The 23,134-nt window shown below is 38.1% G+C and overlaps 1 protein-coding gene across 1 annotated transcript; it reads right to left on the bottom strand.

The window, feature by feature from the left end:
- Nucleotides 1–404: 404 nt before the first annotated feature.
- On the bottom strand, nucleotides 405–5,251 carry TRFL8 (TRF-like 8). Its single transcript, XM_079075420.1, has 8 exons — nucleotides 5,004–5,251; nucleotides 4,138–4,303; nucleotides 3,793–3,845; nucleotides 2,068–2,152; nucleotides 1,357–1,979; nucleotides 1,036–1,263; nucleotides 850–906; nucleotides 405–728 (listed from the first exon to the last, which is right to left on the bottom strand). The coding sequence occupies exons 1-8, from the start codon at nucleotides 5,010–5,012 to the stop codon at nucleotides 537–539; spliced, it is 1,413 nt and encodes a 470-aa protein (XP_078931546.1). The 5' UTR covers nucleotides 5,013–5,251; the 3' UTR covers nucleotides 405–536.
- Nucleotides 5,252–23,134: the final 17,883 nt, after the last annotated feature.

Raw genomic sequence — 23,134 nt, 5'->3', positions numbered from 1 at the left:
GTCCAAGTTTTTAATTATTTGATGTGTGTGTGTGTTTTTTTTAAGTTGTAGGTTTAAGCTTCTAGTTTTTTATTTTCTAATTTCCTAAGATTTTTTTTAATGTCATGTTTTTTTTAAAGTAATGTAATGATTTTTATTTTTAATTAATGAAATCTTTTGTTTTTAATTAAAACTAAAATATTTATTTATTTAAAAATAAAAATAATTAAAAGAGTGGCACCATTCCTTGGAACCACACTTTTGTGGTAAATGATGAAGTGGCGCCTACATGTCACTGCGGTTTCATGAGGATTCCCTCCAGCCTTATATTGTGCTGCTATTTTATATAAAATCATAATCTAGTCAACGAATTTGGAGAGAAAACCTTCATTATGCACATCATGTACTTACTTTACCAGTTGCAATTAATCAGAATCATAGGCTACATATATATATATATATTTCCTTCCATTAAAAGCTAGAGTATCCAAATGGAGCTTCTAATCAATGTCAACTTTCCTTCAAGTACATATTTTTTTTCTATACACAAACGTTTTTCAAACAACAGGGACCTTATTACCTTTTATTCCCTCAGAAAATGACACGTGGGGCACAATTGGAAATTTGGATTTTGAAATCTTTGAATTATTAGCTTCTCGTGGGTATGGATAAGTAGATGCCAATTCTCTCACACGACATAAAATCGATTTTGGCAATGGACGCCATGGCTGACTCCTTTTTTGCTCATCCTGCCATTAAAACAAACTTCCCATTCAGTTATAATCATCATAATCCAAAAAAATTCGAAAATAAAAAACTATAAAGATTAATTGCATTCAAATAATAGAAGATAAAACAAGATTAACTAACCTCTATCCTGCTTCCCTTTAGTGCACGACTTGCTTTCAAAAGATTTCGCCATTTGTCCTGCGAAATATATATATATATATATATATATATATATAAAATTAAAACAGAAAGAAAAAGAAGACATTTTTTCATAAAGGGTACTGTTGGAATTACATAAACATTATGATAGAGGAAGAAAGGTGGCACCTTTAGATCTACAGGCGTTCTATGAACAGATGTTGAAAAGAGTAGTTTCTTGATATGTGTCCATTTTCCTACCCCAAAATGAGCAACACCATCAATCAATTTCTTTACTTCAGAAACAGTCCACAGTCTATGAAGCTTTCTCTGATTGCCACCTGTCATTGATCTCATCATCTGAGTCTCAGAATCATCTCCAGACCCACTTGAAAAACTCTCAATCTGGTTTTCCGTCTGTTCAAGAAAAAGATAAAAAGATATAAAACTTATCACAAACCCAAGATTTTTTCTTTTTAAAAAAAGTTAAGGGGTATTTGTGTAATTTACCGTAGTTGGTAGACTGATTTTTTGACATTCTGTTGGGCATTGAGAGATAAAAGGTACTTGAATGGCTTTACCAAAAGAGATTTCAGAAGATTGGATGTTTTCTTTAGGTTTGACCTCGTTTTGACTTTTGACACGTCGAACCGTTGACATTTTGACTTTAGACATTGAAGAAGGCTCTTTTCTTTTCTTACAATTCTTTAGAGTCAAATTTGATGACTCATCGATGTATCTTTTTGTGGGCTTTCTTGATCTTTTGTGTGTGATTCCACCAACACCATGTTCTTGAGCAGAGTTGGTAATTAGATCTTGACGAAAAGGTGTCAATTCCATTCCGGTTTGTGCAAACTGGAGTGGGAGATTCCCTTCGTCGTCTTCCTCGTCTATGAATGATTTTGAAAAATCTTCAAATTTATCTACGGTTTTCGAATCGGTTCCAAAAATGTTGCCAAGGAAGTAATTCTGGCATTCGGACTCCGGAATGGAATCCGTCAATGAATTTTGTATTCCGAAATTGCCCTTGTTGCGGAACATTGGAAACGGCGATTCCGAGCTAGAGTTTCCGACATGCAAAGGTTCATTGGAAACATAGTCTATACAAGCACCATGGTCAACGTATCCAATATCTGTAGTCAACATGTAAAACATATAACATTATAATGTCATATGATTTTATTTAGGGAAAAAGAAAAAGAGAATAGTATGAAGAATCACCTATGAGATAATCATCACAAGGAGAGATTCCATTTGATGTTAGGAGATTTTCTACTCCAACTTCATGTGGTAAAACATCAAGTGCCTACAAATATGCTATTTCATAAAGATAAATACAACAAATATGAGAAAAATAAACATTATAAAAACTAAAAGGCCATTAAAACCCAAAGCTCCCATAATGTACAATCCTACATAAAAGCTCCCATAGTTTGATTGATCCAATGGTATGTGAGGTTGGCATGTATATACATTGTTATATGAATTTTTATACTATATGTAAATACATTACATAGTTTAATTATTATTTTAATTATAATTATAGAATTTATTATTAACAAAACAATAAATAAATAAATAAACATTATAAAAGGCTATTAAAACCCAAATAAGTTCTAATAAAAGAAATATTTTCTTCTTATTTTTTAGAAAATGAGAATTATAATAGGTTGATCATTGGAATAAAATGATGTAGTCAAACTATTGACAAATATATATTGTTAAAAAAAACTAATTCATTGTCATTAACTAATAAAATTGTAATTTTCTACTAAATTAAAAAACTGATATAAAATATTGTCATTTTCTTGGAGCATGTGATAAAAGAAAAGGGTGTTAGAATAGGTACTTACATTGGACCACATGATCTCAATCCCCTCTACACATAGATTTTTAACTATTATTATACTTAAATGATTTAAAAAGTTTTACGTCGATCATGATAATTTTTTTTCAAATACAAACCATTATTTCCAATCTAATGTAATTTTTTATATTATATATTTTTTAGTTAAATGTAATATTTTTTATCCAACACTATTCTTAAGTATTGCTATTTTTATTTAAGTTAAAAACTAGCAATTCACTAATTTGGACATTTTTTTATTATTTTTAAACATAGCCTTCAGACAATTTTTTAGTTTATTTGACATATAACATCATATTTAAATTAACAAATTAAGTATACTTACTAATTGGTTATATATATTAAGAAATTGGGATGCTACCTCTTAAAATTCAGAATTTTATTTTAAGTTTCAAAGTTAAACACTTCAGATTTAAAGAAAAAGCCTCATAAAAATTAAAAATTGATGCTAAATAATATGTTGGAATCAGTTCACTAATATCCAACGTTATGATTTCTAATAATAGATAAACCTGTGTGCAGATAATAGATAACAAGATAATAAATAACAGATAATAAATAGATCATCACCTTTCAACTTTTAGCAAAAATGGTTAATATATTACAATTCTTTAACAAATGGAAGGAATTTGATGCCTTTAGGAATGGTCCATTCCATTCCTTCTGGCAATGCAAACAGCCTTTTCAATTCCATGGAATGGATCATTCCATTCCTTCTCCGGTTCAGTTATACCAAACACTACCAGAATGCTATATGATCTCTTAGTTATTATTTACTAATAAAAAAATAGCTTCAGAAAAAGTTATTAGCCACCTAAAAGTTATAGTTGTTGGATGTAACCATTAAAGAGTCAATTATATATAATTTAAGCCACAAACAAATAAGATTAGTGATCTTGACATGTCTTTAAGGACAAAAAGCATATAATAATGACCAATATGAGTAAATCCTGCCTAATCATGAAATAATAATCACTTTTATTGACAAACAAGAACCAAAATAACAAGATATGCAAAAAAAAAAAAGAAAAAAAAAAAAAAAAAAAAGGTGTTTAGTTGAGATGGGGTAGAAGACTTACATTAAGCTTTGTTGTATCTACACCTTCCACGTTTATATTTGAATCTGGGACACCTTCACAAGAGGTAAAAAGTAACTTTCATCAAAAACCCATAACGTTAGTCAAATGTCTAAAATACCCTTCAATAATGACTAAACAAGAAAGAAACTTGTGAACCAAAATCAATAGTCTCAAGATTTTGTAGGAATGAACTTGAAAATAATCGAATATGAAAATTTAGCTCAACAACTTGGAAAAGTTGCCATAAATATAGAACAACCCAACCCTTATTAGAAATTGTTGCAATTTTCATGGGACAAAAGGGGTAGAAGCTAACAATATTTAGTATTTACTAACATAATTTACCTAAATTGTAAGAAGCATCTTCAGTTTTTATGCATTTCCCAATGTTATCTTCTTCAAAACACCATACACTACTTACTGAAACTTGGTCAGACCGAGGTTCCACAAGTAGACAATCAACATCGATTGCTTCTTCCTCTAAAGAATGGTATAAAGATTCTTCTTCAACCTATGAAAAATAATAACATAATAAGAAAAATACATCGTAACAGAAATAGCATATTAACAAGAAAAATAATAACATAATTTTACTATTTTGAATCAACGATCGTCATATAAAATCGAAGCGAAATCATTGTGATTCACGATTGTTTCACTAATTGTGCAATAATAAACCCACATTCCTTACAGGCTACAGCATTTCGGTGAATTAGCATATGAGAACATATTATAGCAGTTCACAATATTAACAATTACTACCTGATTGCATAAAATTACTAAATAAAGAAAGAATCGAAAGCATAGATTGCAAGAAGTTAGAAGTAAATACTAGAAAAATGGGGTAAAATATACATTAGAAACATCAACAGATGCCCATAAAAGTCTCGAACATAATCAATACTACATTTCACACTAAGAAACTTAGAAAATGTCCATGAGAGTGTCAAACAAAAATCTGTTGTCAATATCCTCAAATTTAATCAAAAAGAGAACTAAACACAAACACAATGATTTCAAGAATCACATGCATACACTGGAGAAAATCTAGAGTAAATACAAAAATGCGAAAATTCAAGACTATAATTCCCACAAAAACCCAAATGGAGGACCATTTACAGATGCCCATTAAAGTGAGAAGCAGAAACCCCATTATCAAAAGCCTCGAATCGAATTCCATGAAGTGATAATGCAAGTAGACAAAAACTGACCTGATTCATCAGTACGATCAGAACGAAACACGCGATGAACTCACTCTACTGAAAAGAAAAGCTCCGATCGACCGAATTCCTTCATAGGATTCTCGAATGTGACAAAAAAACAGCACACAGAGGATTGTGAGAATGTGAGAAAAGGGGGAGTGAGATTATTATTGGACGGAATCGAAATGTTTTGTAGGAAATCAGAATGGAATTTGTATTTGGAATCCGGGTGTGGCGACGCGTGTGGAATCAAACGGACAACGACCACCGTTTTGCGCTCCAGCTGCTTTCATCGCTTATTTAAAGAAGCAGCAACAGCAACCAATGGATTATGACAGCTGTCTGTTTGGTCCCACTTTTGATTTTAATGTTATTATAGAAAAAATGGTTTTTTAGCCGTAGGTTTAATTAAAATTTTCCTTTTGGGACAAATTAGTTTATTTATGAAAGATGGTGATAAGTCAATCATTAATGTCTTAACACAAAAATTAGAAATAAGTTTGTTTACAACAAGATTCCTAAACCACTAATGGGAATTTAGTTACATAAGTACATAATAATGTAAATATCATTTGAGTTTTACTAATTATATTATTATTAATATTTTATTTATTTTGGAAAAGAAACTTTTCTAATGTAAGTTTTCCAGTCAATTTTTGTACATTCTCCACTACAAGCATAAGATTATGTTTAATGTTCAAGAGTCATTGCAACTCCTTGCAGGGAACATATATAGCCACATGGACCGAGAAGTATCAAGATTTTAACTAGTATGAATTGGGAACATATATGGCCACATGGACCGAGGAGTATCAAGATTTTAACTAGTATGAATTGGTTGATTAGAATAAAAATTAATTGAATGAAAAACAGTGTTATATGTCTAATATTATTAATATAGGATAATGTCAATGTAGCTCAACCAACTTTTAGGTTTTTGTTTTAAAAGATAGTTTATGTTTTTTTTTTTGGTATTCTACATCCCTAAATTATTATTTACTTGTTAAAATCGGGAATGATCCCTTTTGCTTCTGATTCCACCGGTTACAGTTAATCAATCTTGTTTTTTTTAAATAGGTATATTAGAAATTACCAATTCTATATGGCTTTTTTTATCTAGGCGTGTTTAAAAGGGGAAAACCCTAATATCCTAACCTTATTATACCCTTCACAAGGGCCGGTCTCCTCCACAACCACCACTTCTACAAAATTCAACACAATAAGCATCCACCACCACTCTTTGCATCATCTTAACCATCACCATCACCACCTTCCTCTTTCTCCTTTTCTTCATTTCCCTATTCTCATCCCTACCACCATCGTCTTTGTTCTCCGCCCAATACTTCATCCGACTCCTTTTGTCTATCTACCATCCAAGAAACCAATCTCTTCTTCATCTTGATCGTATTGCCCTAAAAAAAGAACGCAACTTTTTAGCCTTACTCATTCAATCAATTTTGGTGTGTTGGACGCACAAAATGTTAATGTTATAGGGAAATTGTAACACCCTGTTTATTTAATTAATAAATAAATTAATTAATGAACGAATAATAGCTCTGAAATAAATAATTACATGTAAAAGGATGGTCTCCCAGAGCTAATTGTCATAATCTGGAAGTTGAGGGTTAAAAGTGTAGTTCCAGACTGATTTTGTAAGTATTTATGAAGGCGGGGACTAGATGGTAAATTCTGAACCTTAATTGAAAAGAATTTGTCAAGCAAGGGGCTGTTTTGTAAATCTCGAACTTAATTAGTAAAGATTTTCCGGGACAGGATTTAAAAGGTAAATTTGGGATTTACTTTGAAATAATTTCTAGTTGGAGGGGCTAAATCGTAAATTTCGGATGTTAGTTGGAAAGAATAATGGAAGGAGGGACCATTTATGCGATTATGGGATAGATCTTAAGGGAACCGGGTATTTAACTGTTTCATTGTCTCATAACCCTAACCCTAAGGGGCAGCAGCCGCCACCCTCTCCATCTTCACTTCCGGTAGCCGCCATCACCATTGGAACCCTCATCAGCCACCGGTTACATCACCGAGTCTGGCAGCCCGGTTCCGCCTACTGCCTTGTCGACGAGCATTACCGAACCACCATCTTGCGCCGCCGACGTTCCCTTTTCCTGTGATGACAAAGTTTGTCGCTGCTGCCGGAGACGTTGGTGCGCCGTTGGAGCCGCCAAAGACGGAGGAGGGAACCGCGAGCATCGTCGTCGCACGAACCGTGAACGAGCTGCTCTCAGGCGTACTCTCCTTCTCCACCTTCTTCCGTTGTTGTGTCATCACTGCCGCCCCAGCGGCTGTTCCCTTCCGCTGCCGACCTTCGTCAGTTGCACGCCATCAGGTGGAGGTGTGTCTAAGTTAACGTGTGTTGCTGCTACGGTTTATGTTTGCTGTGTGAGCATGAAAGCTTAGCCGGAGATCGAAAGATAAAACCCACCAAGGCCGCCGACCATGGTGGTTGTTGCCCTGAAACCGTTTTCCGCCACCACAGGCCACCGTGAGGTGGTAGCTGTGTGAGTAAACCCTTGGATCAGTGTGTTTTGAAGTTGGTTGCATAATATTTGGCCGGAAATCGCAAGAGCCGCCACTGCCACCACCGTGAGGTGGTGGCTGCCACCTTCTACCACCACCGGCCACCATAGGGTGGCTGTGTGTGTGCTTATGTTGTTTAGTGTATGTGTTTATTTTGAGTTTTCAGCATTGTAAAGTGTAAATTACAAATTGAATAATGGAAAGAAATTTGAAACCACCACCGTGAGGTGGTGGCTGCCGCCACCGGCCGCCCTGTCGGGTGGCGGTGTGCTTTGATGGTGTTTGGACTCGTTTGGATGTTTGGACAAGGGACTAAGAAACTCTAATGGTCCCAATGAGGCTTAATGGGCTTAATGAACCCTAATGGGCCCAATGAAGCTTAATGGACCCAAAAGCCCAAACATGTGACTAATGGGTGTAATAAACCCTAATTGGCCTAAGGAAAACCCTAATGGGCTTAAGGACTTGGTTTTGGGCCTGTTGGGCTAAGATGGGATTGGAAACCCTAATTAGGGTTTAGAAAACCCTAATATTGGATTTATGGGCTTGGACTTATTGAGACCCACTTTTGGGCCATTAGAATGGAATTGTGTGATTAAGCCCAATCACACCATATGACTTATTTAGAAGAATGATGGACTTAATGGATTAAGTCCTTAATGGATTAAGTCCTTAATGGATTAAGTCCTTAATGGGTTAAGTGAGAAATACTTAACCCTAATCGTCATTTTATGTGAAACCCTAATTTCACATGGGTGTATTGATGGGCCTTCTATTGGGCCTTGATGATTGCGTTATTAATGGGCCTAGGGTAAGGCTCATGTAAGGGGTTTGGGCCCAATTTGGAAAATTGGGCCATAGATAGGCCATAGTTTGGGCCTTAATGATTATATGATGTCGGGCCTTAGAATGAGACCATGTATAGGCCTAGGCCCAATTTGGAAACTTGGGCCATGTGTTGGGCTTTGATTCCTAATTGACTTTGGGCCTATGGATTGGGCCTTGGGCTTGAATAAGCCAAGCTAGGGGTAATGTAGTAATTACCCAAAGAATGTACTTATGGTTATGTAGTGGGACCCAATTATTCATTGGGTAATGTTTGATATTGACAGATCGGGAATCTGTCATCCAGCAGCTAGGGTTGAGTCTGCGGGACTTCAGCAGTGTGGGGTTGAGTCTTCGGGACTTCAGCAGTGCGAGGTGAGTTACCTTCCAGTAGGGGTGGGTCTAAGGCCACAATGCCGGCCCACCAACAGGGGTAGTTGGTAGATAATTGTCTTTGTGATAATTATCTTGGTATGATATGCTTGTGAGATATGCTTATGTGATATGCTTATGTGATATGCTATGTATGTTAATGGTAGTAGCAGGGAATAGTTTTTCCCTGACTCGGTCGTTAGGCCCGAAGGGTAGGTCAGTACCCCAGATATGCCTGAATGTATGATTATATCCTGTTATTGTATGATAGTGGTAGGGGTGAAATAGTCGAAAGATACCGACGACAGATACCGGTTGAAAGATACCGATGGCAGATACCGGTTGAAAGATACCGACGGCAGATACCGGTTGAAAGATACCGAAGGGGTATACAGAACCCATGCAATGCTTATCTGTCTGTTTATGATGTTAGTATGTGATCAGTATGTTTATGATGTTAGTATGTGATCTGTATGGTTATGATACATTATTATGTGATAGTGGTAGGGGTGAAATAGTCCCCCGGTTACCGGTTGAAAGATACCGATGATATTATGTGGTATGTGGTATGATGGGGGAACTCACTAAGCTTTGTGCTTACGGTTTACAGTATTGGTTTCAGGTACTCGTTTTCAAAGGAAAGGAGCCGACTTGATCGCATCGCATCACACTATGTTTTCCGCACATGAGATCTTGGGGATTACACTCTGATATTATTTTATGATAATATGTTTTGATTACTGACACTTTGGTTTGACACGAGATATTATTATGAATGTGTTTATACTGATGGATTTTATGTAATAACTTATTTAAAAATGAAATTTTTGGCCTTGAATTTTGGGATGTTACAGAAATCTCATATATTTTCTCCTAAAGGATCCTCTTCTATTTCTTCTACTTTACATAGCATTATTATTCTTGTGAAGTTTTGCCGTGATCGAGATTGGTTGATTAATCTCTTTGTTGCTAATTACCACTTGTTACTCAAGATGGTAATCTTCACTTTTGCATATTTTACTACAATTAGTTTGTTTCTAACCTCATTTTTACATATTCTTGACTGCTTAATTTCATTGTTTGTTTCAAGTAACATTTTCTTAGCAACTCACGGTTTATACAATGAATGAGTTTCATAAGTGATTATGTTAAATATTATAATTTTACGTGGTCATAATTTGCTTTGGTGGTGGTGGTGGAAGGTGGAGAGTGGGTTGAAGGAGAAGGTGATGAGGTGAGAAAACAAAGTGTCAATGGCAACTTTGGATTTTTCATGGTCAAAGTTCATGTAGACGCAACGCCACGTGGACACAAACATTGTCAACTAAGAGGGGTAACCAACTAACCTTTTTACATTTGAAATAGGGATGTTTTTTATACCGATTTTCATAGTTTAATACTTTAGAGTACAAAAAAATACAAGAGGAATTTTTTAAACAAAAAATCAAGAGTTCATTAGGCTACAATGACACTATCCTTATTTTTTATTTTTTTAAAACGACATTTATTAGGAAAAAACAAACAAAAAGCTAGCAAGGAGCTAGCAAAAACCAATTACAAGTTCATAGGGAATTGAATCCAAACATTCCAATCCCTAGACATTTTACGGTTCCTAACACAATATCAATTAAAGGAATACAATTTAACGGTATCAACAGGAGTATCTTTTCGATACTTTTTAGTGCGAAATACCATCGCATTTCTTTAACCCCATAAGACCCATAACATAGTCATAACAATTGCAATAGTCTTCTCTTTCTGCATCTCTTGCATCGATAAAGCATCCAACCAATCATAAACCTCTTGTAGCGAACCAAACGAAGGCATATGTAAATCCGCCCACCCGCAATTCGACTCCATAGTTGTTCGCTAACTCACATTTAAAAAACACATGATTTTAATACTCCAAGTCCTTATCGCACATAGGACATCTAGTAGAGGGAATATCAACCCCTCTAATCTCCAAATTAACCCGAGTAGGTAACCTATCCAAAGCAATCCTCCAAACCAAAACGTTCACTTTAATTGGCACAAACCTATTCCATCTATACAACACATGACCCATGGGAAGCAAAACATCATCTAAATGATTACGAAGATATCCAACGGTAAAATAATCCAAGTTACCTAACTCCCATCTCCAAGCATCCTTGTTATTCGAACATTTTACTTGTTGTAACTCCTCCAACAACATTTGTAGTTGTTTTGCCTCAATTCCTCCCCTAATGTCCCTGTGCCATTGCAAGACCCAGTCTTCGCCATTCCAGTAGTCGCTCACCTGAAACATCCTAAAAGTTATGACCAAAAATTTCGTTTTTAATCATCAAATAAACCATAGCTATCAAAATCATTTCATCCAAAAACATAAGTCATCGTATCAAATCAAAGTATCATATCAAAACACATGTCAATATATCAGAGTAAAACATCCCAGGCTAAACAAATGGTGTGTGCACTGCAGTCATCCCGAACTCTTCTCTTTGTAACTAGAAATACCTGAAACCAAAACTGAAAAACCGTAAGCACGAAGCTTAGTGAGTCTCTCAAACTACCACATACCATACACATAATCACATAAACTGGGCCCCCGCCCCCTTCCTCTGGCCCCGCCCGACATCGGACAGAATCCAGCATCAGGCCCCGCCTGGCATCGAGCCCCGCTCGGTATACATATCTGTTTCTCCCAGTCCCCGTCTGCTATACACATACAGACAATAACATATAATCATGCTAGTACATAAAGAATCATACACAGTACTATATATTCTAGTCCTAATGCCTCGCCTATCATGGGCCCCACCCTTACTCTGCTAATGATGAGATATGGAACCATCTCCATTCTCAGCTAGTGATGAGATACAGGACCCCGCCTACACTTACCTTCCTATCAGGCACATACAAGTATCACAAAGACAACAAGTATAACTAAACATGCATTCCTTCATCGGGTACCACCCGACATCGAACCGTAGTTCGGAAACATACATGTACACATTCCTCGGGCCCCGCCCGACATCGGACCGAAATCCGGAAGCATTCAAACATTCCTCGGGCTCTCCCCGGCATGGGACCGAAGTCTGGAAACATATAAAACAAGCACATGCAAGAACCATGAAGACATCAAGCATACAAACATTCATCGGGCACCACCCGACATCGGATTGGAATCCGCAAACATAATAACCTACATCGGGCATTGCCCGACATCGGACCTTAGTCCGGAACATACTAACATACATAAAATGGCCGGCATTGGTTCCTTCGACCCGTCCCTACAGCAGAAAACTCACCTCACAAAGGTGACTGCATAATCCCACGGATAAACCTCTGGCTGCTAGCTGGCAGATCCCCGAACTGCTGATCTCTCGAATTCCCGAGCTACTAATCATCATACAAGTTAGATAAGTCCGGGATTCTCATAACTTAACCATAAGTCCTCACTGGGGTAAAAGACCATTCTACCCCTCACATACTCTTGTCCCAAACTGAACTTTACCCAAAACTTGGAACAAAAGATAAACACTTCCACAAGGCCCAATATATGGCCCAATTTCCAATTGGGCCCAATCCCTTCACATGGGCCTCAACCTAAGGCCCAATAATACTTCTCAAGTCCAAAAGTCCAATTCAGATGGCCGACTAAAACCCAAGATACCAGCCCATGGAAAAGGCCCAAACAACGCCAAGCCCAAATCTGATGAGTATGCGGGCGTACTCCTCTGTACGCTAAGCGTACAGGCTGTATGGCATGTACGCCCAACGTACTGCCCTGTTAAGTCATATTCCTCAAAAAGTGCTTAATCCTTCAAGACCTTAAGTCCAAATTACAGATCTGAGTCCATTATCATGTCTTAACTCATAAAGTCGATTACTTGGTGGCTTGCAACCCACCAAATGGACCCAAACTTGGAATATAGCAACTAACTTCCATGGAAATGGCTAGAATTCATGCATGATCACAAAAGGACCTTAAAGATCGAAACTTTACTGCTAATGGGACTCATATAGCACTAAGGGTGGCAACCCTAAGCCTAGATATGAAGTTGAACCATAAAAATCCATTCTTGGGACCTAAAAAGGTCCAAAACTCCATTGACATAGATCTAAGCATTCATGAGGCAAGTTGAAAGCTTTTTACCTCAAATGAGTGTCAAATGGTGATGTTATCTTGGATTCTTGAGCTCAAGCTACTCAAGTTCTTCTTCTCCAACTTCTTCTTTCTTATTTCAAGCTTCTAAACACCACCAAGAACTTCACAAAGCCAAAAACACACAAGGATGAAGGATGAGAGGCTATCTAGGGTTTCTGAGGTTGAGAGGCTGGTAAGGAGGTTAGGGTCTGAGTCATAATGTTCCTTATATAGTGCTTAACCCTAAAAACTAGGGTTTAGGGACTCTGAACGTACGTTGGGCGTACTTCTTGTATGCTAGGCGTACGCCTCCAACACCCACGTCCATTTACTCCTCTACGTTGGGCGTACTTTCGTGCCTACCACCTTGCATACATGGTACATTCTTGCCACTTTTCTCCATTAGGGACCAATATTGCCAATAATTTCAAAGTGTCATATCTTCCTCATCCGGGGTCCGTTCCCGACGAACTTTATCCACGAAAGGTGGCGAGAAGCCCTATGCTCCTAACAACACGCCCAAGCCTTTCGAATTAAACCCAAATTCATAAAAAGCTCAAACTGCCACTTTACCGATATACCATTTGGCTCCAAGACATAACCCAGCTCCCGGATCACCTCAATTACATTATCCATACCAAAATGAGTCTAGATCTCTCTTTTCCAAAGGCCCTAAGCCTTATGATAACCTATCTTCAGGCCACAGTTCCGAATTAGGAAAACGATTCGGAATAGAGTGTTACATCACCACCCATTCTTTAGCCAACGAGAGACACTATCCTTATTAATACTATAACAACAACGCAAACTATGGATAATTCCAAGAAATCTAATGTTATTAATACTTTATATTAAATTATTAAGACTTTTGTAATGCTAGTCCAATTAGGATTTTAAATTTATATTAAATGATTAAGACTTTTGTAATTTTAGTCCAATTAGGATTTTAAATGTACATATCGTCTGTTATCAAGCTTAAACAACCTACCATAAATTTAAATTATTTTATATAATTAACATAAAATGAAAAATTAAATGGTTAAATCAAATAATTAAATGGATTAAGTTAAAAATTTATAAAAGTTGGTTACTTTGTAGTTGCATTGTCAGTTACAAACCTTACATGGTTTGGTAACTAAGATCTTAATTATCCGTAAGTGTTACAAAAAAAAATGTTAATTTAAACACTTTAATAATATAAATAAAAAAAGAATTGTAACAAAAACGTTAAAATCATATACATTCATTTGTAGGAAATTAACGTTATTGCCAAGAACCTATAACGCACGTTACGCACCGCATGAAAAATTATGCTAACTTGACAAGCACTTTGTGTATGACTTGCGGAGTTAGTGTTTCCTTTCATTATGATTTTGAGGATGCAGTCGTTTCTTTATGGGATTATAAGGTAATAATCATCATCACTTTATAAAATACTTATTTATTTTATAGTGGAACTACAAAAGAAAAAAAAGTAATACATATAATGATGAAAAATCAATCAAACAAATATTAGTTTCAATAATAAAAGATCGATTAAATACATATTACGAAAATTTCTTGTAAGTCTATAGATAATAGAGTATTTATATACATCAATAATTAATCGACTAAAAATATAGAAGGTGTTAGGAAAAAATTAAAAACAAACGGATTTTGAGTATGGATCTTTGGGTATGGAAAAAATATGGATCGATGGATCGAAGAACTGCCTATATACATGTTGCTTCTCATATCATATTGTAAAGATCTTTGGCGGTCATATTTATATTTTGAGTCTACGTTGCAAACCATATATTAATATAAACCCTAAGATTAAAATATGTCTAACTTCCATAAAAAAAATCGTTACAAAATGTTCATTTGTCACGATGAAGACCTAGTGGCTTCATGAAGGTATTTGAGACCATAATAGAGCTTTGATCCTAACATTATTATAATTGACCAAAAAGGCAATTTGATCATTTAGAAGAATTTTATGAATTAAGAAGATGTAAAGTACATGAAATGAGTTAGGATAGGTCTAAGTCATATTTATAAAATAAGATAAGTGAGTTCAAGAGAAGAAATGCATGAGATGATGCATTTAGGCCTTACAGGGTAAAATGAGAATTTTATGCTTTTTGGTCTAAATTTGTGACTTAATAGATTAAGATATGTATGTTGTAAGTCAGAAGTCACTTAATGGAGTTGTAGAACTCATCCCCACATTCGCGTGTATATAAAGATCATTGAAAACGTGTTTGAAACGGACAAGTTATGAACGTTAGAAGATTGGAAGTAAGTTGTCCCCAAAGCAGGAAAGGAATTAGCTAAGGATCTGTTGTAATGCAGTTAACGTGCCACAGTAAGGTCTTTATCACGACACGGTGGGCAAAGCGGTAAAAGGGACAAAAGCTCTGTTGTAAGTCAAGGGAAACGTACTTTGCATCGTGGCGTGGTGGCAAAAGTAGGATTTTATATGAGGAAGGCACTGGAAGTCCGAAACCTAATAGCGCGCACCACAACATAATAGAGATATCACCGCGACGCGGTTACATTGTCTCGAAATAGATTAAAACAAATTGAGAGTTCATTTTCGATCAAAAACACTCCCCAATTCGATAGAGATAAGTTGAAGGCAAATTGTCAAAAAAAGTCCAAATATTTTCGGAAAAGTTTCACTTTAGTCCCAAAATTTATTTTTTGAACATAAAAGTCCCGATTATTTCATTTTGGCTCAAATTAACAAAAAAACCATTTTTTTCTTTTAACAGGAAATGACATATTATCGTGTAAAATCAAATAATCGGGGCTTTTCTGTTAAAAAAAAACTTTTGAGACTAAAGTGAAACCTTTCTGAAAATTAGGACTTTTCTAACAATTTCCCTAAGTTGAATGACGATTTTGAACCCAATATGGTCCCAAGACAAGCTAGAGATGGTAGATTTCAAGGATTAACATCCTTTCCCCCTCAAGGTAATAATTTCTCCCTTAGATGAAGCTCTAAGCTTCAATGGTGAAATGTTTAGTTTGACTAGATTGTTTGAGTTAATCAGTTTTAATAACTCAATTAGTATGTTATTTAAAGTATTTAGAAGCTTTGAATAAAGCTTTGTATGTAATTTCCATGGTGAAATCTATATATGGAAATTTAGGTTTTGAAACCCTAACTATCGAGGATAATGAATTGATGCATTAGAGATTAGAGTGTAATGAATTAGGTATTATGGGATGCTTAATTCATTAGGTAAAATAGATTTAGAGGTACAAGATGAAATGTTAGAATTATGATTAATTAAGTGATCATTTTGACATAGAAAGTGATTAATCTCTTAATATGCAACGACAAGTCCTAAGAACTTGATATGATGTATAAATAGGCCTCGAGCAAAGAAGATGGATCAAGATGCATCAATTGAAGAATAAAAGCTGTAACACCCCGATTCCCAGGTATGAATTTAAAGCTTAATATATATTCATTTTCAGGGCAACTCAACGAGTTGGGAGGCTCCAACTCCTCATGTAGAGTTTTAAATGGTCGCGTATCTTTAAGGTCTACTCGACGAGTTGGAAGGCCCCAACTCAATGAGTTGAGGGCTGAACATGAAACCCTAATTTTCAGGGTTTTGCACCCTATTTAAAGACCTTATGACCCTTTGTTAGCCTCCCTCACCGTCCCCTCGGTCCATAGAAACCCTAGTTTGCGCCTCATCTCTCATTTTGAGTGTGTGTGTGTGTGTGTGAGCTTGGAGTGTGATTTTTGGTGCTCTTTTGGAAGGAACTTGAAGCTTGAAGTGGATTGATTCAGATGAAGGCTTTAGATCCGGGATTTGCATTGTTGTTGCAGTCATTCTAAGATATAAAGTTGATACCTTGACCATCCCTTTGCTAGATCTCTTCATTTGAAAGTTTATGGCCATTATTAGCCCATTTTGGGATTTGAGCATGTTATGAAGCTATGACTTCAGATCTGGACATCTCATGGCCGCCATGGACTTAAAGTCGCCAACTTTATCAAGTCTTGTCCCTCCTTCATGCTCTAAAGTCCCTTAATAAGCTTGATTTTAGTGTTTTAGCCCCTTGATGCCATGCATGGACGTAAAGCTTGCAGCTTTACATGGTATCTCAACCCTAGGGGACCAGCTCTATAATTTGGAGGCATTAGACTCGCTTGGAAAACGACTTAATGTATTAAGACTAGGACAACTCGACGAGTTGCTTAGCCAAATCGACGAGTTGAATCGGACTTTCCCGATTTCTAGATGATGAAGGACTCGATGAATTGCTCTGGTAACTCGACGAGTTGTCTCGAGATTTTCATGATTTTCTGAGATATGAAGGAACTCGATGAGTTAGTAGATGCACTCGACGAGTTGGGTCAACATTGACTGTTAACCTTGACTATTGACCTTGACTGTTGACTTTGACTTTGACCATGGTTGACCAAGTTTGACCATGAGGGTATTTTGGGTATTTCGGGATTTTTAATGGATTTGATTACATGGTGGTTGTAGGCAGTTGAGTTCGGAGCTGTGTTTTGGGAGTTTGACCTTATCACAGTGTTGCTTGTGAGGTGAGTTTTCCTCACTATACTAACAAGGTCTAAGGCACCAAGGTCGGCCCTTTGGATTGTTACCCTGATTTGTCATATGATTAAGCACTGTTATGGTCTGTTAGATCGGTATCCTGGTAGATAGGATGTTGCTATGTTGTCGTGATCTGTATCATGGTAGATAGGATGTTGCTATGCTTAGTGATTTGTTAGATCTGTTTGACTAGTTGTATACCGTTATATGATTATCTGTTATATGTGTACATGTTTGATTGGTGGCTGAGGCTTCACTGCTTTGCACGTAAGCCAACAGGCCGGGGTATTCCAACCCGATGGTTGAGGGCCAGAGTATTCCATCTCGAGGATGATTGGACTATTAGTATGTTGGAATTCCAACCCAATGGTTGAGGGGCTTGGGGTATTCAACGCGATGGTTGATTGGACCTATAGTATGTTGGCATTCCAACCCGATGGTTGAGGGGCCTGGGGTTTTCCAACCCGATGGTTGATTGGACCCACAGTATGTTGTTTGTGATATGTGTTATTTTGTGTGTGTTGGTACTTTGGGGGAACTCACTAAGTTTCATGCTTACAGTTGTGGATTTTGTTTCAGGTACTTCGGATGAACGCGGGAAGGCGAAGGCTTGATCGTGCACCTCCTCATATTTTATGTTATGATTTCTGGGATTACTCTGATGACAAACTATTTTGAAAAACAATTTGTATTAAATGGTGGTTTTTGGATGTTTGAAAAAGTTTAAAATTTTTGTGAATTTTATGGATGTTATCATATGTTGACTACGAGGCGATTTGAGACCGGATCCGGGTCAGGATCGGAAGCTGGCAGTCAGGATAGGCCAACATTGACAGAGGATCGCGTCAGGGAGATCATCCTTGGGGAGGTGGTTGAGATTGTCCGGGGTCAGATTTCGGTGATGTTTGGGTCTATCAAGACCACGATGATGGAGTATTTTTTATGACAGATACGCAGCCATTGCTGAGCCTGCTGCTGCTGCAGCCTCTGCAGCTGTGGCGGCTGCAGGTGTTGGGCCTGGACGGGTGTTTCAGTATCGGAACTTCGATAATACGAAGCCTCCGACTTTTGATGGAGTTCAGGACCCGATTGTGTCCATGCGGTGGATATCTGATGTGGAGGGATGCTTCTTCACTTGTCCATGCCCTGTTGACCAGAAGATTAGATGCGCTCTGAACCTCCTGATGTCCGGAGCGAAGGACTGGTGTATACTTGTTACAGGATCATACTCCGATGAGCAGAGGGATGTAGTGTCATGGGATCAGTTCATGGAGATGTCCCGCGCTCGCTACATTCCTAGGGTTGAGTGAGAAAGGTTGGCTCAGGAGTTTTTGGAGTTGAGACAGGGTACGGAGTCGGTGATGGAAATCACTCGGATGTTTACTGAGAGGGCGATGTTTTGCCCTGAGTTTGCTTCTAAGCAGGCTCAGATGACCCGATATCTGAGCATGCTCAAGACGGACATCGGACAGTTCATGTCCACTCAGAGATGTGATGCTTCGCTAGAGTTACAGGAGGCCGCCGGGCGGCGTGAGCTGGAGATTGAGCTTCGGTTGAGGGAGCATAGACAGGCCCCGAAGCAGTCACAACCTGCGTCGAAACGGTTTAGGACGGCTGACTCCAGGCCAGGGAGTCAGAGGGGTCACACTTGTGGGAAGTGCGGCAAGGTGCATGATGGGAGTTGTCGGTCTTCTTCGGGTTGCCATAAATGTGGCAGGCAGAGCCACATTGCGAGGGATTTTACACAGCCGACTCCAGCTTCTGGAGTCAGAATTTGTTACCATTGTGAGCAGGTGGGCCATATGAAGGCCTAGTGTCCCTTACTAGCTGCCAGGCCGGCGCAGGCTCCAGCGCTGACTACCTTGAGGATCACGGACGGGAGCCAGGGTAGGGCAGAGCCCCCGAGGGCTCGGGGACATGGCTTCCAGCTCACTGCCGAGGTGGCCAGAACCGCACCAGATGTTAACAAAAAGGAGTCAGGTTACGAGCCAGAAAGCGAACAAGAATCAAACAAACTAAGCGAACCCGAAAGTGAGCCAAAAGCCAACATGACGGACATTGACAACATGACGATGAAGGCATACAAGAGACGGATGCGTGAAGACAACAGACTGGGACTTGTGCAACCCACAATTCCCAACACAACCAACTTTGAACTGAAAGGACACATACTTGCTCAACTAAAAGACATACCCTTCTATGGGAAAGACCATAGGGACACCTACAAGCACATTGATGAGGTCAATAATATCGCCGACTACTTCAACATACAAAACATACCACGAGAGACAGTTTTGCTAAGAATGCTCCCCATTACTCTTAAGAGTGCAACAAAAGATTGGTAACTTCATGGCGTCCTTCTTGCCCAATAGTCCTAATATTGTGCATACTTTGTTTTGGACGCGTTGGGTTGTCCTTTCAGACCCTAGGATGGGTCCTAAGGCATAAAAATGAGGTCTCTTGAGCTAGTTTGGTCCCTTGTTCCTTGTGGGAGGTCTTAATGGGTTAAGACCATGTATTAAGCCATTTTTGGACGTCTAAAGTATTAAAGTTTGAGACTTTATGATTTGGGAGTACTTTTGAGTCATGGATCTAAAGTTTGGGCTTAAGTGCTTAAGCCATTAAGCACTTAACAAGGTTTTGGGCTCTGCGAGGGTACGCACCGCGTAGGAAGAAGTACGCCTCGCGTACCTGGTCAGCATCCTCGTATGCGGTCAATGCGAGGCTCGCATACGCCCTGCGTACCTTCGAGGTACGCCCAACGTATGCCATCTGTTGGGCTTTCACAATTGGGCTTTGTGTTATGGGCCACCTTTTGGGCTTTGATTCTTGGGCCCTAGTGGGCTATCTGAGTAGTGTGTTCTGGACTAATTGGAGGATTGGACCTTAGGATAAGGCCCAATAAGGAGTTGGGCCCAATTTGGAAAATTAGGCCAATCATGGGCTTTGAAGTAGTTTGGACCTTTTTAGATCAAGAATTGGGGTTGGGTCTTGGCCCAAATCGGGAAAGGGTAAAATGGATATTTACCCTAAGTATCGATCATTAGTCAAGGATGGTGATCTAATTGTTAAGTGGATGTTTGTTTTGTTGTGAAGTTTAGGATTCTTCGTGAGCCAGCAGTCGGAGGTTTTCAGTATGATTCGACATTGCAAGGTGAGTTTTCCTCACGGTACTTTCGGGTCGAAGGCACCAAGGCTGGCCCATTGGTTTGATATCCTGCTATTTGATGATATGTCGACTATGGAATAGATATGCATGCGTATGCTAGTTCTTTATATGCTAGTTTGGTAGATCTGTAAGACTACCTATGATTATGTCTGCATGATTTTCTGCGCATGTCGTTATTTGTCAGCATATTGTGTTGGGTTGAGGTTGTACTGCTTCGTGCTATAGCCAACAAACCCTGGGGCATTCCATATATGAGCTGAGGGTCGGGTAGGGCATGTCAGACTCATACTGACGGCTCAATAGCATTCCAGATACAAGCTGAGGACCCGGTTGGCATGCTAGACTCGTACTGAGGGCTTGAGGGTATTGGAGCAATCCAGATATGAGCCGAGGGACAGGTAGGGCATGTCAGACTCAACTGAGGGCCCAATAGCATTCCAGATACGAGCTGAGGACCCGGTTGGTATGCCAAGCTCGTACTGAGGGCTAAACATTGATATTTCGGTTCGATGACCGTACACATCCTCGCGTTTTGGACTCATGATTTCTGGGAAACTCTGATAAAGTAAATGTTTTGAAAACTATGTCGAAAGCGATTCTGATTTTAAATAATGTTTTGGGAAAAATAGTTTTGTAAACACTTCTTTAGAAAAAGGGTTGTTTTGAAAAGTTGAAATTTTATGAATTTTTATGGATGTCGCATACCACCACACAACACATAACATATACAAATCAGCATGTTGGGTCCACAACCTCCTGATTGGATTACCTTGGCCCACAACCTCCCGGTTGGATTGCCCTGCATATCACGTATTAGGTCCATAACCTCCCGGTTGGATTACCCTGGCCCACAACCTCCCGGTTGGAATCCTTTGGCTTACAACCTCCTGATTGGATTGCCCCAGTTTGTTGGCTGACGGCACAAAACATAAGTCTCAACCCCAACATAACATGTCGACATATAACAGATAACATACATATTCAGCGAACAGATAATCATACAACCAGTAATCATAGGTAGTCCTACAGATCTACCAGTATAACGCATCTAAACAACTATCAGATAATCATACATATCTATCGCATACTCACACATCATCACCCAATATATAATATGATATCAATCCATTGGGCCAGCCTTGGTGCCTTCGATCCACAAGTACAATGAGAAAAACTCACATATCAGTCTGAAAAGATCGATGAACAGGAGACAACTCCAAATATCAGCTCAACAGTAACCTATTTAATTGATAATGACCAGTCTCAATTACAACTCAAAATACCCAAATATACCCGCATGTCAAACTTGGGCAAAGTCAAAGTTAACTTCAGTAGGTCGCCACACTGTGGCCACCAAATGACAAAACAGTCAAGTATCAGCCCAACCGCCATGCCGTGGAGCCTTGGCTACGCCGTGGGCCTGGGCTCCCCAACAACTTAATGGATTAAGTTAATTTCCTTAGTCTTAAGGGCTCCAAAGCCCAGATCTGGTCCACTCTAAGGTCAAAGTGGATAAAGTTTCCAACATTATCCCTTTAGACTCTATAAAGGATAAAGATCCCATTTATAGACCTAAAAAGGGGAAGAACAAAACTTAGCTTAGCCCATTAAGCACTTTCTCTTGAAGATTATTATATCCCCATTTCCATAACGTTTCTAGCATCAAATAACAACATAAAAATCCTTACTTTCTAGACATGCATGTCCAATGCATGTCTTAGACTCTATTAGGTCAAAATGAGGATTTTGGCCAAATCTTCCATGCATGATGCTAAAACTCAATGCTATTCTATTTCATTAAATGTGTCATTAAATTTGACGCATGTCAACATTTGATATGGTAGGAAGATAAGTAGGAATAAAATGTAGGGGGATATTTAATTTCTCACAAGCAATATATTTGTGTGTTTGATACTTTCCATATACATTCCGAAATTATTATGTACATGAGATTTTTTCGAGTGCTAGTTTCTAGTGGAGGGCAATGACAACATATCGACAAATGTATGCAATATCTTGCTCTGGACTACACATTCTTTGGTGTAGATATAAGCAATGATATCAACTTCATTGGGTTAGTTACGTTGGTTGCTTCTAAGTCCAGGTTACACATTAATCAAACACGTATATCTTTACAATAACCTGGATCATATATAATTAGGCATATTCTTGACGATAGTGATGTTAGATATTTTCTTAGTTTTGTTAGTATTATGCCTCCTAACATAGTATAATTGTTTGTTGTTAATAATGTTATGAAAAATGGTACTAGTCGATTTCCCGAGGAAAATCGTTCTAGTGGAAATGGGTCTTCTAGTGCAGGAAGTAATCAAATTTGTAATTTATTAACTATGACAACCAATCATGTTCCGTCTTACAATAACCCAATAAATGGGGGTGATTATAAGTCTAAAAGTAACGTTGTTGTTCACGTTGAACCTATTGTTGATGTTGATGAATTTGCGAATGATGAGACAAAACTAATGATGTTGGTTGAGGATGGTAATATAATTCCACATGGAGAACCAGTTGAACATTTTCA

This window comes from Lactuca virosa, chromosome 1 (assembly GCF_052849685.1).
Source record: "Lactuca virosa cultivar CGN04683 chromosome 1, Lactuca_virosa_CGN04683_v6, whole genome shotgun sequence".
Lineage (NCBI taxonomy): Eukaryota > Viridiplantae > Streptophyta > Magnoliopsida > Asterales > Asteraceae > Lactuca > Lactuca virosa.
The sequence above is the reverse complement of the archived record's forward strand: the minus strand, read 5'-3'. Positions and strand labels throughout refer to the sequence as shown.

Bases quoted from the DNA above. Each gene is read 5' to 3' on its own strand.
- TRFL8 (XM_079075420.1), bottom strand. The intron at 3,846-4,137 runs GTAAATTATGTT...CCTCTTGTGAAG, and splicing joins AGATGCTTCTTACAATTTAG to GTGTCCCAGATTCAAATATA. The intron at 2,153-3,792 runs GTAAGTCTTCTA...GCATATTTGTAG, and splicing joins TAGATACAACAAAGCTTAAT to GCACTTGATGTTTTACCACA.